Genomic DNA, 17,011 nt, shown 5'->3' with positions numbered 1-17,011 from the left:
CGATTTGACACGAGATATCTTTGCTAGCATATTTTTTTTTAGTTTCATATTTCTACAATTCCATTCTGCCATGCTATATGGATTGGCGTTTTCTGGAGCAGTATTAGAATTGAGCCATAATGCCTAGAGATTGTGTATTGAATTGCAATATCACCGGGTATACGGAGTACAGAGTAAACAATCTCGTAAATTTTATATATCCTCTCGGAATTGAATTGTGTGATATACAACATATAGAAACACAGGCCAAATTAATATTAAATTCTCGTACCCCGTAAACCCGTAAATACTCGGCCTCAGCTCGGACTTTATTCATTTCCGAAAAGAAAAAGAAAAAGACGCAAGCGAGTGGGGGTGTTTTTCGAAAAAAAAAAGATCTTGCCGAACTACTTTATCTACCAATCATAATATCACTATTAGGGGATTCAATATCCGGGACTTTCTTCTATACTCTGTACTCCGTACCACATGAACACAGGAAGTGGAAATAACCTCTGAGACCTCCAGCTAGATCAAAGGGGATAGATTGACTCGTCATGCAGCACTTGGCTTGTCTATCACTTACTAATTGTCTAAATATACTAACTTTCTCAGCTGCATTGTATGATGTAGTGTACAAAGTACAAAGTACTAAATACTAAATACATACAGCATACCTCTCCATATTCCTCGGTAAACAGAACCTATTCTCCATATCTAAAGAGCACGGTGGATTTAGGCTTGGCCGATCGACCCAATTGGGAATAGGGCACGATGTGTGGTCGATAGCGTATATTATGTATGGAGTGAGGGTTTTTGTTCTTGTATGATTTGTTGCATTTCCTGCATGCCACGTGTACCTTAGGATTGTTGAGATTGTATATTAGTGTATATTGTAAGTATAAAGTACAAGGTACATACAAAGTAGACAACGTACCGTAAGGAGTATTAGCGCCGAGATTCTATATCTCGTTGCCTAGAATGGTAGGGCTGGTAAATGATAAACCGGGTATAATATATATCTCCAATAAATAGGGGGGATATTGAACCTAAGAAATTGGTTAGAATAACCCTAAAAACACAGTTGGGAAGGGGAATATTATCATTGTTGACCCTCTTATTGACCCTCTGTGGCGGTGCTGAAAGCTCGGGTCAAATCTAATAGTGTTTAGTTTTTTTTTTTGAGTAGTTTCCCCCTGATCCTCAGAGCTTTTGCTTATTTATAGATAATTGAACAGATATGGAGTAGGGAGTACAATATTATATATTAACATATAGATTCTTAGACTCATAGGTAGTATATAAAATATACTACATAACCTATAAACTAAACCTGATGATATATAGGGACGTACGTCACTGATCTTCGATCGACCTCGGAGCTAGCGATCTCCCCTTTTCGCCTCTTTACTGAATTATTATTTTATAGTAATTTTTAATAATTTAGACCCTATATATGTATGTAAATGGTAATATCCTTGTATCGTAAGAATCCCAGCCACAGTTCCCCTTGACGCAAGCGGCTGGGCTGAACTGCCTTTCGGTCCACTCCTCTCCTCTCTTGTTTTTCTTTCTCTCTGTAACTCTATACCTTGGTATACAATAACACACCAGGTCAATCTCCTTTCAACTACAACTTCCACGCCATTCCGGTACGTTTCTAGAGACGTGTATACAAAGTCCACGTTCTTCCCCCACCATCCCCCAGGTACCCATCGCCCACCCATGGATCGAATCTGACCACCCCCCCAGAACATCCTCGGTTCTCTCAATTCTCCCCGACCTGAACACAACCCTAACCGGCGATATGGCGTCCGCCGACGCCGAGAAGATGGAGATGAAGATGGAGGGTACCATCGAGGCTGCCCAGGAATTGCAGCAGGACCCACAGTCACACGTTAACCCGGATATTATTGAGGAAAAGGTCGTCAAGGAAGCCCAACAAGCCGGGTCTGCTGCATACCAATTCGACCCCAATGCCTCGCCTGAAGACAAAGCCAATGCCGCCAAAGGGGTGCGTGTCGCAAAATGTCCAAGTTTCGGCGCAATCACCATGCTAACTGCGGTGTCTTTCTTCTAGCGATTGCCGCCCAACTTCCACCATCCCCATAAACCCAAGGGTATTGCCGTAATTACGGATAAGGTGAGAATAACCGAATTTCTCGATGTGATGTCGACCTACGTGCTAACCCTACCTAGACCGATGGCAAAGCAGACTATGATCTCCCTGCACCAGAATCCGCGGCCGCCATTATGGCCGAGGAAGCCACGCGAGAAAGTGCGGGCGGGAAGCCACTCGATGAGGATCTTCGATGGGCGCGCGACAGAACAGGTTGGGCCCCGAAGTTCGTCGATGAGAAGTTGGCGGCGACTTTGGGTGAGGAGGGTACATTGTTGGATCATGAGACGTTCTTGGAGGGGAGAATCCCCGACAAGTTCTTTGGTGACTGGTACCAAAATTGCGGTATTATCATCTTTGCATGCTTGGCCTCATGGATGATCGCCGTGCTAGGCGGTGGTGTGGGTTGGGTTCTCATGATCATGGCGGCATGCAGCACATACTACCGTACCTCCATTCGTCGGGTGCGCCGGAACTTTCGTGATGATATTAGCCGCGAAATGTCCAAACAGCGCCTTGAGACTGACACCGAGAGCTTGGAGTGGATCAACAGCTTCCTCGTCAAGTTCTGGCCTATCTACGCCCCCGTTCTGTGCGACACTATCATCAACACCGTCGACCAGGTCCTTAGTACTTCTACTCCCGCCTTCTTAGATAGCTTGCGCCTCAAAACCTTCGTCCTCGGTACTAAGCCTCCTCGCCTGGAGCATGTCAAGACATACCCAAAGACTGACCCTGATACCGTTATCATGGACTGGAAGTTCAGCTTCACCCCGAACGATGTTATGGACTTGACTTCACGCCAGACAAAGGACAAGATCAACCCCAAGGTTGTGTTGGAGGTTCGTGTCGGCAAGGGTGTCTTGAGCAAGGGCCTCGACGTGATTGTTGAGGACATGGCTTGCTCGGGCTTAATGCGTGTCAAGGTCAAGCTTCAGATTGCATTCCCCCATATCGAGCGTGTGGACATCTGCTTCCTGGACAAGCCCGAATTCGACTACGTCTGTAAGCCCCTTGGTGGTGACACCCTTGGATTCGATATCAACTTCATTCCCGGTCTGGAGTCCTTCATCAAGGACCAGATCCATGCCAACTTGCAGCCTATGATGTACGACCCGAACGTATTCCCGATTGAGATTGCTAAAATGCTTGCTGGAAACCCCGTCGACCAGGCTATTGGTGTGGTCGCGATTACCCTCCACGGTGCTCAACAGCTCAAGAACCCCGATAAGTTCTCTGGCACTCCTGATCCGTACGCAGTGGTGTCTTTGAACAACCGCAGTGAGCTCGGCCGCACGAAGGTCGTCCACGATAACGACAGCCCACGCTGGAATGAGACTATTTACGTGATTATTACCTCCTTCACTGATGCCCTGTCCATTGCTGCATATGACTGGAACGAGTACCGCAAGGATAAGGAAATGGGTGTTGCTAGCTTCGCATTGGATAAACTTGAACAAGAACCTACCCACGAAGGTATCTATCTCGAAGTGCAGGCCAGTGGCCGCCACCGCGGTGCTATCCAAGCCGATATCCGCTTCTTCCCCGTTCTCGAGGGACGAAAGAACGATGCTGGCGAGGCTGAACCCGCCCCTGAGGTCAATACCGGTATCGCTCAGTTCACCGTGGAGCAGGCTAAGGATCTCGACGGAAGCAAGAGTATGGTTGGCAAGCTCAACCCTTACGGTGTCCTTCTTCTCAACGGAAAGGAGATTCACGTTACGAAAAAGCTGAAGCGCACCAACAACCCCATTTTCCAGAATGCCTCCAAGGAATTCCTCGTCACAGACCGAAAGAACGCTCGTCTGGGTCTTATCATCAAAGACGATCGCGACATCATGCAGGATCCTATTATCGGCCGTTACCAGATCAAGATGAACGACATGCTGAAGATGATGGAGCGTGGCCAGCAGTGGTTCCATCTTCACGGCGCCAAGGACGGACGTGTCAAGTTGACTCTCCAGTGGAAGCCCGTCGCGCTGGGAGGCATTGGCAGCGCTGGTTATATTGACCCAATTGGCGTCATGCGCTTCCACTTCAAGCGTGCGAGTAACCTGCGCAACCTGGAGGCTATGGGCAAGTCTGATCCCTACGCTCGCGTGCTACTTTCTGGTGTGACTCGTGGTCGCACTGTCACTTTCCGCAACAATCTCAACCCCGAATGGGACGAGGTCGTCTACGTGCCTATTCGCAGCTCACGCGAGAAGCTGACCGTGGAGGTCATGGATGAGGAGACTATCAACAAGGACCGAACTCTTGGCTGGTGCGACCTCAATGCCGCCGACTTTGTTCGCGAGACAGAGAGCGGTGAATATGAGATCGACGACGAGAAGCAGGAGATTACCAGCAATCTGAAGATTAGCGGCGGCTTTCCCAAGGGACAACTCTACTATACTGTTTCCTTCTTCCCATCTGTGCCGGTCATCAATCCCGAGGACGAAGTTGAAGAGGAGGAGGAATCCTCCGAGCTTCCTAGTACTCCTGGTCCGGACTCCACTGAATTCCCGAAGGGCCTCGAGTCCAAGCCCAAGGCTTTGCACACGAAGTCCGCTAGCGTTGACTCGAAGGCTTCGAAGACCTCCAAGGCTCTGTCTAACGGCGCTGCACCCATTACTAACGGAACCGCCAATGGCGAGCCGGCCACTAACGGCCGCACCAGTCTGGAAACCACTACATCCCGCCCAATCACCGGTACCCAGTCTGAGACTGCGTCTGTTCGTTCAGTCAAGTCCATTCCCCGCACTTTCGTCAGTGCGGAGGATCTCCCGAAATATGGTATGTTTTTTTTTTTTTTTAGTTTCCATCTTCATGGCAATGGCACAAAGCTAATTAACTATAGAATCCGGTTTCATTGTATTCAAGTTCCACGAGGGCCAACTGGCCGTTCCCCATGTTCAATTGGAAGTTTTGATGGACGATTACATGTTCCCCTCATATGTCTCCTCCAAGATTCACACCACAACGGCAAAGTTCACTGATGTCGGCGAGGCATTCGTTCGTGAGCTCGAGTTCTCCAAGATCACCTTGCGTCTTGTCAACAAGGATGATCCCAAGGACTCCAGTGAGGAGCACACAGTCGCCAAGCTGACAGGTGACACCCTGCCCACACTGATGCGCATGCTGTACACGCCTACCGAGCTCGTCCTCCGCTCCAATTCCGGCGAGGTGAGCAAGGTCACCGTTAGCGCCCGGTACATTCCGACAGAAATGAAGCTCGATCCAACGGAGAGCATCAACAACATGGGAACTCTGCGCGTTGACGTCCACGATGCTGCCGAGCTGCCCGCCGCCGACCGCAACGGATTCAGCGACCCATTCTGCAAGTTCCGCCTGGACGACGAGACCGTGTTCAAGACCAAGGTCCAGAAAAAGACCCTGCACCCAGCCTGGAACGAGTACTTCGAAACTCCTATCAAGTCCCGCATTGGCGCAAAATTCCACGTGGATGTGTACGACTGGGACTTTGGTGACAAGGCTGACTTCCTCGGCGCCACGCCAATCGACCTGGAATCTCTGGAGCCGTTCCAAGCCAAGGAAGTCACATTGCCACTCGATGGTAAATCAGGCGCGATCCGCCTGAGCCTGCTCTTCAAACCTACCTATGTGATCCGTGCCCGCCAAGGTTCCTCTACCTTCTCCGGCACCTTCGCCGTCCCCGGCAAGATCGTTGGCGCTCCCGTCAAGGGTGTGGGCTTTGTCGGCGGCAACGTCATCCGCGGCGCTTCTTTCCTAAAGCACGGCCTCATGTCGCGTATCCACAAAGATAAAGGCGAAGATACTGCTTCCATCATGAGCAACATCGAGGAATCTGAGACCCCCAGGGGCGACCGTCTGACCCCAGCCGCTTCACTCGTCGAAGGCCCCAACGGCTTCTCTTCTCCCCACACCCCACAGAAGGATCACAGCCGCAACCGCAGCACAGCCTCGCAGTTCGGCGATCGTCTCAGCGTCTTCGGTGGCGGCGGCTCCGCCGATAAAGGATCCGCTAACATCACCGTCGTCTCTGCTGCCAACTTCCCCACCGACACCAATCTTCGCGTCATCATTCGTGGCCAAGGTACCAAGGGCGCCAAGGAAATCCACAAGACCAAGGCGCACAAGAACTCCGCCGGCACAGTCACCTACGACGACACTTTCCGCGTCCCCAACACCACCGCCGACGCCCAGTACCAGGTTCGCGTTGTTGACCACGCTACCTTTGGCTCGGATGATGTCCTCGGCGAAGCGCCGTTCTTCGTTGACGATCAGGGTTCTGTTGCCGGTCAGGATAAGACTATTGCTGTTGGCGACGGTGTAGTTACCATTCGTTCCAGCTTTGCGCTTGCAGATGCTGGTCTGAGACCTAGTACGTCGCACTCGACGGCAGGTACTCCCGATGTCTCTGAAGGTATGGAGAGTCCTGATTCGAGAAAGCCCCGTCGCAGCTTCTTGAGTAAGAGGTCTGTTAGCGGGGTTTAAATCACCCTTACGTTATTATCCTATTATCCACTTTGGAATCGCTTTGCCTGTTTAGGCTGAAGAGTATATGAAAATATGAATTGCTTTCGCTTTGTTACTTTCTTTTTTTTTGTGTTGTGATATCCTTCTTTTTTTTTTACTCGTTTCCCTCCCCCCTATCAATATGAATTCAATTGTTCTGGTTCTTGGACTTGAGACATATACTACCATAGCATGGAGAATTTAAAATAGCCGAGTAAAAATAGTCATCAATAGTTTACGCCACACAAAAAAAATCAGAAAACCAAGGTTAGTCTAAGACCTGACGCTAATGTCTCAGTTTGGAATCTTAAAGGGGCGAGGAGGCTATCTCGCATTTTCTATATCGCATTTGCATGGTTATGGCTTCATATTAAAATAAGATTGGATCATTTCACTCGCTACTCTTTAATCCAAGTTCTTTTCCCCGAAACTTTGTGTGCACAGCCCTAAAGGATCTGCGTTTTGATGTTTAGGCCTCCTAGTACCCTCTAAGTACAGATACTGAGTAGATATGCATATGTACAGGTTAGGTAGAGGTAGGGATAGGGATGGTAGAGATGTCCGATATTCACTTAGATATTATTTTTAGATCCCATATTAACCTCAATTTTTTAAGAACGGAAAATGGTGTGGAGTTGATATGTAATTTGCTTGTCCCACTTACCGGAATTTGATTTAGACATGTAATTAGGTAGTCTACGGAGTAGAAGAATTAGAACGTGTTTGGAATAAGAAAGATAATAGGGGATTGAAAGAGAAAAGCTCTTTGCTTTCCAATGTAGCTACATGTACGGAGTACAAAGTACAAAGTACCTAGCTGCTAGGCAGGTTGTACATTTAGTAAATAGTACTACGGAGTACAGACTTAGCTATCAAATGTTGTTTGTGTGTACTAAATTATAGAGGTCAGGTGAACATCTAGTAAATACCTGATGAACATCCTATAGTTATTCTAAATGTCTACGGAGTGATAACATATATAATTAGGAGAAAGTAATCCGTATGTTCCAAACCATTGAACTGAAACTGAAACAAGGCGGGAAAAAAGAAAAAGCAGGATACATAAGAGCTTGTATTTGGTGGGGCCTAATCCTATTTGCAGGGACTAGCTCTTATAGGGTGGAGTGGGAAAAGGGGTCTGGATTGTGGCAACTGGACTTGTGTACTCCGGGCTTGGGGCTTAGGGGTATAGTTAATAATGACATGGTTAGGATAGTAATCCTGTCTAACTATATCACTACTCCATACAGGCTTAATATTAATATGTAGGAATATGTAGGTGTTAGATCCCGCATGTCTGTCAGTGGCTGGGTAGCTGACGACATCGGGATGCAAGGAGGACTGAGCGAGATAACGGGAATAGCAGGAAGAGGAGGATAGGATTTAGAACAGGAAGAAGAGTCTACATGAGAAGGATATAATTAGTATATTAGTATATTATATCAAAGTGATTAAATAGCTACATGAGTACTACGGAGTACTCCCTACTAAAATACATACCTAAATAGGTACATCAAGTAATAACAAATAATATAATCACGGGGTCTCCTACTTCTCCCCCACTCCATCGATCGTCCTTCACCCTTTTTCCCTTTCTTTTCTTCTTTCCTTTATAACTCTGGACTTCTCTCTCTTCTTTTCCCCTCATCCCTCCTAGGAATTGATCTGTGAGTTGTACTCTATACCCCGATGACGGCAGCCTGACATCCAATTGATTGACGAGTGGCGATGAACCCCTCCTTTTCTGGTCATTGGAGAGCTATCTGAGCTTCTTATACGGCGCCACGTTTCCCTTTTTTTTCGCCTTGAATCTATCACTGACCTTGTTATCACTTAAATAGCCAGTTCCCTCCCCGAATTATCCTCTATCCTACATACTCCATAACCTACAACTCATAATGGGCTCCAAGGCTCTTCCCACTCACCTTCGGGCCCCTGCTGAGAGCGAGGCCTTTGGTGGAAAGCACCATGGCAAGTCGCAGTCGCACATGGTAAGTTCATTTCAGGCGGTAAATCTCGAATCATGAAACTTCGTTCCTACCATTTTTGCATCGTTCCTGCTGTTTGGGAGTTTTGAGGGTTGTTTTGTTGATTTTTTGGACTTCGCGTCTGGATGAGACAACGTGATCCTCTTTTCCTACCAAATTCATCTTTCGCTACACTGTTATCCTTGCTTCATTTTTTCAATCCCCAATTTCATCGTATCTTGCGAGCCTTTCAATTGCCGTTCGGTTTATTCCCTTGCAATGGCTACTTTGGCTCCTTCTTCATTTGGTCCAGAGCTGACCCGTGAAACCTCCCACCAGGCATTCGAGAATGCCTCCACTAGTGTCGCCGCCTCACAAATGCGCAATGCCTTGAACGCCCTCGGCGACAGCGTCACCGACCCCAAGGAGAAGAAGCGTTTCGAAGCCGAGATGGACAACTTCTTCGCCCTGTTCCGCCGTTTCCTTAATGACAAGGCCAAGGGCAACTCCGTCAACTGGGATAAAATCGCTCCTCCTCAGCCTTCCCAGGTTGTTGGCTACGATGACCTCGGTGCCGACGCCTCCGTCGAGTTCCTGAACAAGCTGGCCGTTGTCAAGCTGAACGGTGGTCTCGGTACCTCCATGGGTTGCGTTGGTCCCAAGTCCGTCATTGAGGTCCGTGAGGGCATGTCCTTCCTCGATCTCTCTGTGCGCCAGATCGAGCACCTTAACCGCAGTTTCAACGTCAACGTGCCTTTCGTCCTCATGAACTCCTTCAACACCGATCAGGATACCCAGTCCATTATCAAGAAGTACGAGGGCCACAACGTCGACATCATCACCTTCAACCAGTCGCGTTACCCCCGCATCATCAAGGACTCTCTCCTGCCCGCCCCCAAGAGCTTCGACTCTCCCCTCCAGGACTGGTACCCTCCCGGACACGGTGATGTTTTCGAGTCTCTGTACAACTCCGGCACTCTCGACAAGCTGATTGAGCGTGGTATCGAGTACATCTTCCTGTCCAATGCCGATAACCTCGGTGCCGTGGTTGATCTCCGCATCTTACAGCACATGGTTGACTCACAGGCTGAGTACATCATGGAGTTGACCGACAAGACCAAGGCTGATGTCAAGGGTGGTACCATTATTGATTCCGACGGCAAGGTCCGCCTGCTTGAGATTGCCCAGGTGCCCAAGGAGCACGTCAACGAGTTCAAGTCCATCAAGAAGTTCAAGTACTTCAACACCAACAACATCTGGCTGAACGTCCAGGCTATCAAGCGTGTTGTTGAGGAGAACGAGTTGGAGATGGAGATCATCCCCAACGAGAAGTCCATTCCCGCCGATAAGAAGGGTGAGGCCGACCAGGCTATCTACCAGCTGGAGACTGCCGTCGGTGCCGCCATCCGCCACTTCAAGAACGCCCACGGTGTCAATGTGCCCCGTCGCCGCTTCTTGCCCGTCAAGACCTGCTCCGATCTGATGGTCGTCAAGTCTGACCTGTACCGTCTCGAGCACGGCCAGCTGGTCATCGACCCCAACCGCTTCGGTGGTGTCCCCGTTATCAAGCTCGGTTCCGACTTCAAGAAGGTCTCCGACTTCCAGAAGCGCATTGCCAGTATTCCTCGTATTGTTGAGCTGGATCACCTCACTATCACTGGACCTGTTAATCTCGGCCGCAACGTCACTCTTAAGGGAACCGTCATCATTGTCGCCTCCGAGGGCAGCACCATTGACATTCCCCCTGGATCCGTGCTTGAGAACTGCGTTGTGCAGGGTAGCCTGAGAATCCTCGAGCACTAGATGTTTTGGTCTGATTCCTGTCTTCCCCACAGATACGTCGCAGGGGTTTGATTTTCTTATTTTAACTGGTGCATCCTAGGCTATGGAATCCATGGAGTATGCAAAAGAAGTACTTGTATTACATTACAATAATCCAGCGTCTTTTTTCTTTCTTTCTTATTGGGTTGTTTTTAGTCTAGACCTGACTTTGATTCCCAAGTACTGCTTGTTGCTCACCACTCCCAATAAATGCATTCCAGTTCAGTTCAGTTCAATTCTGTCCAAATTATTGTAAAACTACATATGTAGTAGCTGTTCAGTCATATCTCAGCTCTTTCTTCCGCCACCAACTCGATATATATCCCCAACAATAGACCCCCCGCCCCCCGAAAACACCTCATTCGGCCTTGACAACATAAATCAAAGCCTCACATCCAAGATATCGAGGAATCCCAAACATGATACGCCATCGCCTTGGGGCAAATGAACTCCCATGACAATAGGCGGGTAAAAGTTCCCCATGATCTCTTCGCAACGTCATTCGCGGCAAAACAAGCCATTTGCCCTACTAAACCCTGTTCAAGTAGGGAGGTCAAGTAAATCGTCCTACAGTCATTCCAAAAACAGGATATACCTTGCACGATGCATTGAGCTTGTACAGTTTCAAATTTACTCTTTCTTTCTTGTATATTGTGGCCGGTACATATTCGACTATATATCTTGTCTTTTTACATATTCGTTTTTTTTCCATACGTGTTTCTCACATTGACGTTTTGTCTATATATTTTATATTTTACATTCATTTCAAAGAAAACGAAAACAGAAAAGCAAAAGCATACTTCAATTCACCTGCTCATATCAGAATATGAGTGGGAACCACCGCCGTATTGTACCAGGTCCCTCGCCTTCGGGGGATGACCATGACCAGGAAAACTACCATGATCCTGAAAATGGCAGTCCACCCGCAGAGGAAGGGAAAGGTTCTACGTGGAAGAAGAGAGTTTCGACTGCTTGTCTGGCTTGTAAAAAGTCGAAGAGAAAGGTGAGATTTATTATTAAACACGATACTACATCTACCTACCCTACATCTATATATATTCCATCTATACCCATATCATACCATAGCCCAAACTAACAAACCAGTGCTCCGGAACATCCCCCTGCACAAACTGCCAAACATTCAAAAGAGTCTGCATATTCGACGAATCCCTCGACCAACGCCGCCGCGTCGCCGCAAAACGCACAGCAGACGAGCTCTCTTACCACCGCGATCTCCTCTCAGATCTATTCAGGCTGGTCCGCGAAGCAAACGAACAAGATGCCCTACAGCTGCTAACAATAATCCGACACAATGCCCCCGCAGACGAAATCCGCGCATACATCAATGAAACACTCGCGTCACTCACCACCACATCCGCATCTACATCTGCAGCCGTCAAGCAGGAAACTGTCGCAAAACTCGAAGATATGCGCCAGCTTATCAATGTCGAGGGCACGGGTCCTACTTTCAGAAGAAAGGTTATGGATATCCATTATCTGTGTGACTCGGCGCCTTGTGAAGTGCCTGCGGCGCCGTGGACGAGGGTCACTGCGGATGCGGATCTGGTGTCGCATCTGGTGTCATTGTATTTTGCGTGGGATTGGCCGTTTAGTGCGGTCATGGATAAGGAGGTTTTTGTTAGGCATATGGCGAAGGGTGTGCTGGGGTCGGAGTTTTGTAGCCCATTTTTGGTTAATGCGCTGCTCAGTAATGCTTGTGTGGGTATTTTCTTTTTTTATTATTTTGATTCATTTGGGTTGGAGAGTGGAGATGTGTTAATGTCGGTTCGGTTGCTGATTTGTCTGTTAGTACTTCTCTGAGTTCTCCGAGGCTTATGTTGTTCCTGGTGATATCTCTTCGAAAGGAAGTGATTTTCTTGCTGAAGCAGAGAGGTTGAGAGATGAGGAGAGTTCGCAGCCTAGTTTGGCAGGTTTGCAGGGGACTCTGTTGATGTATGAGAGGTTTGTATAAACAACTTTGTCCTAATTCGAGGCTGCTCTGACACAGACAGATATGCAATGTCTCGCGAGGACGATCTGGGCTATATCATGCTGCACGAGGCAATCCGAATGGGCGAGGCATTGGGTCTGGTCGGCAGTACAGGACCAAGAATGGCCTCGGGCGAGTTATCCCAAGACATGGATATCTCATGCAAGAGGACAGCCTGGGGTTTATTCAATGTCGACACGTAAGTGAACCCTGCTAACACTCATCCTTGAACTTACATTCATATTCGCATGCGTAGAATGGTCCACACTTCATTCCTCCGGCCAAGTCTCATCGACCACGTCAACATGGCCCGTCTCGATATCAACCAGCCAGAAGACAAAGCCCTGTGGCAGCCATACCCAACTCATCGCGACCCGCGCTCGTCATTCTTCAGCCAGTACTTCGACGAAGCATGCAACCTGTCGACGATTGCGCGCGATATTTCACGCAGCATGTTCGCAGACCACAGGAGTAACACCGCTCTCGGCCCCATCCATCACCAGAGCCGCGAGGATTTATACGACCGTATCCGTCGCTGGCATGATCTTCTCCCAGAGGACTTTGATGTCCGGTACAGGCCAGCTCCGCATATTATCTTACTGAAGTGAGTAGCATGTCCATAATCCATCTATCTTAGCATCATGCAGGAGCGAAAGCAAAATACTTATCCCACACAGAATGCGCTATCACTCCCTCATCATAAACCTCTTCAGCTGCATCTCGGAAGACGAAGTCCCGCCCATACCCTTCGAGCCCAAAACACCCGAAAGCCCGCCGCGTCACACCCCCGAGCGAAAATACAACGCGCGGGAAGTAACGCAGAACGCGGCACGAGGCATCGCCGCGCTAACGCGTCTGCACAGACGCGAGTTCGGTGTTAGTCGGGCGCATCAGTTCGCGATGTACGCGATCAACCTTGCGCTGTTTACGATGCTCGAGCAGGAATCGTTCGATGTTCTGGATGAGGATTTCCTCACTCTCGCGAGCGCGTTCTCGATCGTTGCGAGTCGGTCTGCGCTAGGGAGGAATCTGTTCCATATTTTCCGGCAGTCAGTCCGAGCGAAGGCGCAAGGGTGTCGGATTCGGGAGGCGAGTTCTGTGCCTGATGAGTTGAAGGAATTGTTTGATGAGGAGTCGAAGGCGAGGGGGTGTAATCGATTTGATGAGTATGCTGATGGGCTTGAGAAGTTGAATCAGAAGGATAAGTATCATGGGATTGGGGAGGGGGATAGTAAGGGGTTGCAGGATTATCCTGGTCTTGGACTTTCAGATATGTTGGATCGGTACGAGAGTCTTAGTCTTGGGAAAGACGATGTGTTGGTTGAGAGGTATCGGCCTGTTGGATGTTAAGGGACAATATAGGATCCACCATGTCCGTCATATGTATCCAGTGCGGATCTGATTTGCAGATAGATTTTCCGTGTTTAACGGAGTGGCGACACTGTTGTATGGATTTGATCGGTAGATATACAAAGTAGATTCAAACGAGTCCATGGCGATGGATAAGGTGACACGAATGAGAAATTTGCACGAGACAGTTTCTGACGAGTCATTGGTAGTTATTGGCAATCATCGGCAGATTAGAGGATGATCCCAGACCCAGTGTGGGTTTTTAATAAGTTTTGACTGTGGTGGTTGGGAAGTTATAAAGGAGGAGTTGACTGGTCAAGACTGACGTCAAATCAGGAGCTCATCGACTCCACCAAAGTGGCAATGGAAATATCTTCTCCACGTTAGTCCACGTTGATCTACGTCCCTAGGAGATATTTGAGAAATGTCACAGAAAACAATCCCTGCGCTTTAGCTTATGAGTGGTTTTTGTTCTTTCACCTTTTTAGCCTTGTAAACACCCCATCAACTTTCAGTAATATATATTCATGTCGATAAAGTCGATACAGATACGATATGGATAATTCAGATGAATATGACTGGATGCCATTGAATACTGAATCTCTACCTCAACACCCCTATCCAACACCTATCCCTTTCTCACCAATTCAGCCCCCCGCCCAAGCCACCCAATATATGTCTGCCCCGTCAGCATCAGGATTAGGGAGTACAGCCGCGCCAAAGGTAGCCATTCCTCGCCTAGCCAGGTTTGACGCCTCTCTGCACGGGCGACGGCGATCAGCACGGGCTTGTGAGCCCTGTCGCCAGCGCAAAACCAAATGTGATGGTACCCGGCCGTCGTGCGGACAATGTATATATCATAACCACACCTGTTCGTATGAAGAGGTTAAACGAGTGCGCGACCAGAAACGACTGGGATCCTTAGTCAAACGAGTGAATGCATACGAAGCACTTCTTCGAGACTTAGAATCCGAGGTGGACATCCCCACAGCCCGGAGGATCAAAAGAGAATTGAAGGTATGTCCATCCATGTCACATCAAGTCCCCTAGTCTCACTCGAGGCCCGGATTTTATGATTGGAGTCCCAAATCTAGCCTCTGACTATTTGCCATTTGGCAAATTAAGTCCAAAAGTGGGGAAAACTCTAGAAAAGATGTCGACAACTCTGATGATTCCTGTACCTCCATTGGCTCACTCGATGCTATCGACTAGGTTGACGAAGACCTCGATCGAAACGAGGATACTCGTGCTGCGGGCTTCTTTGGGAAGAGTTTAGAGGCCAATTGGATTCGCAAGCTGGAGAGCGGCGTGAATATGCAAAGTTCGCAGGAACATGTACCGAATTCTTTCTACACGGACAGTCACCGTGATCCAGCATCTATTCAGCAGCAGCAGTCATTGGAAAGGCAAATCCCGACTTTTATGATAGATTATCATCTCGACTGTCTGGATATTCCATTGATCGAACCATGCGACCCATTCTCTGTGCCCCCGCGGGAATTGGCAGACCGATATCTTGACGCCTACCTCATCAATGTTCATCCGACATTTAGCACAATTCGGAAGATGACTTTTATCTCTCAGTATAAGCAGTTTTTCAACAATGCATCAACACCACCCCGGAAATGGCTGGCCGTTCTGAACATGATCTTTGCTATTGGTTGTCGCTACTGTCGACTACTAGATGATCCCCGAAGCACTGGCGAGGAAGACCTGATATACCTGACCCGGGCACGCCATCTCGGTTTGCACAGCAATGTGCTATTCGAGCACACCGATCTCCAGCAGATCCAACTCGAGCTTCTCGTCGCAGTTTACCTACTTTGCCTGGGACAGGTGAACCGGTAGGTAATAAGTCTCCATTTCCCCAATCATCATGTTAACTTCCAACCCCTTCCCCCCAGAGCATCCAAATTCTCCAACATGGCCCTCCGTTCAGCCCTTTCCCTCGGCATCAATCTCCGCCTAACAGATGACCGCACCAAAGATGCCGTGAAAGAAGCCCGTGGCCGTCTCTGGTGGTCCATCTACTCCCTCGAGCACCTCCTAACCTCAATGACCGGCCGCGCCTCCTGTGTCAGTGAAGGCCTCTGCTCTGTCCCAGCACCCCTTCCCTACGAAGAAGAAACATTTGACCACCCTGAAGCCAAGCACCTCTTCCAAGATCCCACCCTCCGCGAAGCACAACTCCGCTCCACCCTCTTCGAATCTGTCAGCCAACACCACTCCCCCTCATGGGTGACATCATGTCCACCCTGCCCATCTCTCTTCTTCAACTTCCTCGTCGATCTAACCCTCATAACTCACGCCCTCATGAACAAGGTCTACAGCATCGAAGGCCTCCGCAAAGGCCCCAGGCAAGTAGAATACCACGTGCAAAAATTCAGTCACCAAATGGACCGCTGGCTCTCAAAACTTCCCAATTTCTACCACTTCACCCTTTCACACCCCAGCACCACCCCCTGGCACCTAACACACCCACGATTAGACGATATCTCCACCCCATTCCTCCGCGAACGAGTCTGTCTAGCAATGAACTACTACTCCTCCCGAATCACCCTCTGCAGACCATGCCTAACTGACATCCATCAATCCACCCGCTACGCCACGCCAACAGGCGAAATTACCGCACGTGGCAAACTCCGCTTGGAAATGGCTACAAATTGTCTGCAAGCTTCCTGCGCGCTTATCTCTATTCTCCCAGAACATCCCAACATGCCATGGCTAGCCCACGCCGCGCCCTGGTGGAGTATCCTGCATTTCCTCATGCAGGCAACTACTGCTCTACTTCTGGGGTTGTCGTACTGTTCTCGCGCGCACTATGACAATACGGACGCCGCAAGTCCACTCCTCAGTCCTGCGACGCCGTCCTCGCAGGCGAGGTTTTATCCACTGTTGATGGAGACGGATTTAAGTACGGCTATTGCGGCGACGAAGAAGGCGCTGTCTTGGCTACATACTACTGCTGCTGTGAATCCCGCTGCGCGTAGAGCCTTTTTGCTTTGTGATGGGATTGTTAAGAAGATTGCGCCGGGGTTGGGGATTGATTTGAGCGAGTGGCCGGATAAGGGTTGTTTTGAGGGATCTGTGGAGGGGAGGTTGAGACATTCTAGTGGGGATCGAAATGGAAATGGGACTGGGAATGGGGAGAATAGTGGAAGCTATGGACATGGTAGTGGGAGTGGAATGGAGGCGTTTGAGGAGTTGATTGATTTTGAAGGCGGCGTCTTTTAAGAAGTTGGAGTCGTTCTTGATTTGATCTCAATTTTATGATAACACGATACCTATGTGAGTCCTGTGACCACT

The 17,011-nt window shown here is 48.9% G+C and overlaps 4 protein-coding genes across 4 annotated transcripts; all 4 read left to right on the top strand.

Moving 5' to 3' along the window:
• Positions 1 to 1,786: 1,786 nt before the first annotated feature.
• On the top strand, positions 1,787 to 6,556 carry N7479_010104 (uncharacterized protein; the record flags this gene model as incomplete). The annotated part of the gene is made up of 4 exons (XM_057257797.1): positions 1,787 to 1,993; positions 2,060 to 2,122; positions 2,179 to 4,873; positions 4,938 to 6,556. The coding sequence occupies 4 exons, from the start codon at positions 1,787 to 1,789 to the stop codon at positions 6,554 to 6,556; spliced, it is 4,584 nt and encodes a 1,527-aa protein (XP_057105255.1).
• Positions 6,557 to 8,475: 1,919 nt separating this feature from the next.
• Positions 8,476 to 10,347, top strand: ugp1 (UTP glucose-1-phosphate uridylyltransferase; the record flags this gene model as incomplete). Its single annotated transcript, XM_057257796.1, has 2 exons — positions 8,476 to 8,568; positions 8,884 to 10,347. 2 exons carry the CDS (start codon positions 8,476 to 8,478, stop codon positions 10,345 to 10,347), a joined length of 1,557 nt encoding a protein of 518 aa, XP_057105254.1.
• Positions 10,348 to 11,191: 844 nt separating this feature from the next.
• On the top strand, positions 11,192 to 13,705 carry N7479_010102 (uncharacterized protein; the record flags this gene model as incomplete). Its single annotated transcript, XM_057257795.1, has 6 exons — positions 11,192 to 11,368; positions 11,470 to 12,084; positions 12,176 to 12,327; positions 12,378 to 12,554; positions 12,612 to 12,959; positions 13,033 to 13,705. The coding sequence occupies 6 exons, from the start codon at positions 11,192 to 11,194 to the stop codon at positions 13,703 to 13,705; spliced, it is 2,142 nt and encodes a 713-aa protein (XP_057105253.1).
• Positions 13,706 to 14,528: 823 nt separating this feature from the next.
• N7479_010101 (fungal specific transcription factor domain-containing protein) lies at positions 14,529 to 16,939 on the top strand (the record flags this gene model as incomplete). Its single annotated transcript, XM_057257794.1, has 5 exons — positions 14,529 to 14,580; positions 14,631 to 14,722; positions 14,918 to 15,549; positions 15,610 to 16,803; positions 16,882 to 16,939. 5 exons carry the CDS (start codon positions 14,529 to 14,531, stop codon positions 16,937 to 16,939), a joined length of 2,028 nt encoding a protein of 675 aa, XP_057105252.1.
• Positions 16,940 to 17,011: the final 72 nt, after the last annotated feature.

Source organism: Penicillium vulpinum (genome assembly GCF_028829585.1).
Source record: "Penicillium vulpinum strain IBT 29486 chromosome Unknown utg000004l_segment0_segment0, whole genome shotgun sequence".
In the NCBI taxonomy this organism is placed as follows: Eukaryota; Fungi; Ascomycota; class Eurotiomycetes; order Eurotiales; family Aspergillaceae; genus Penicillium; species Penicillium vulpinum.
This window is presented reverse-complemented; position numbering and strand designations above follow the sequence as displayed.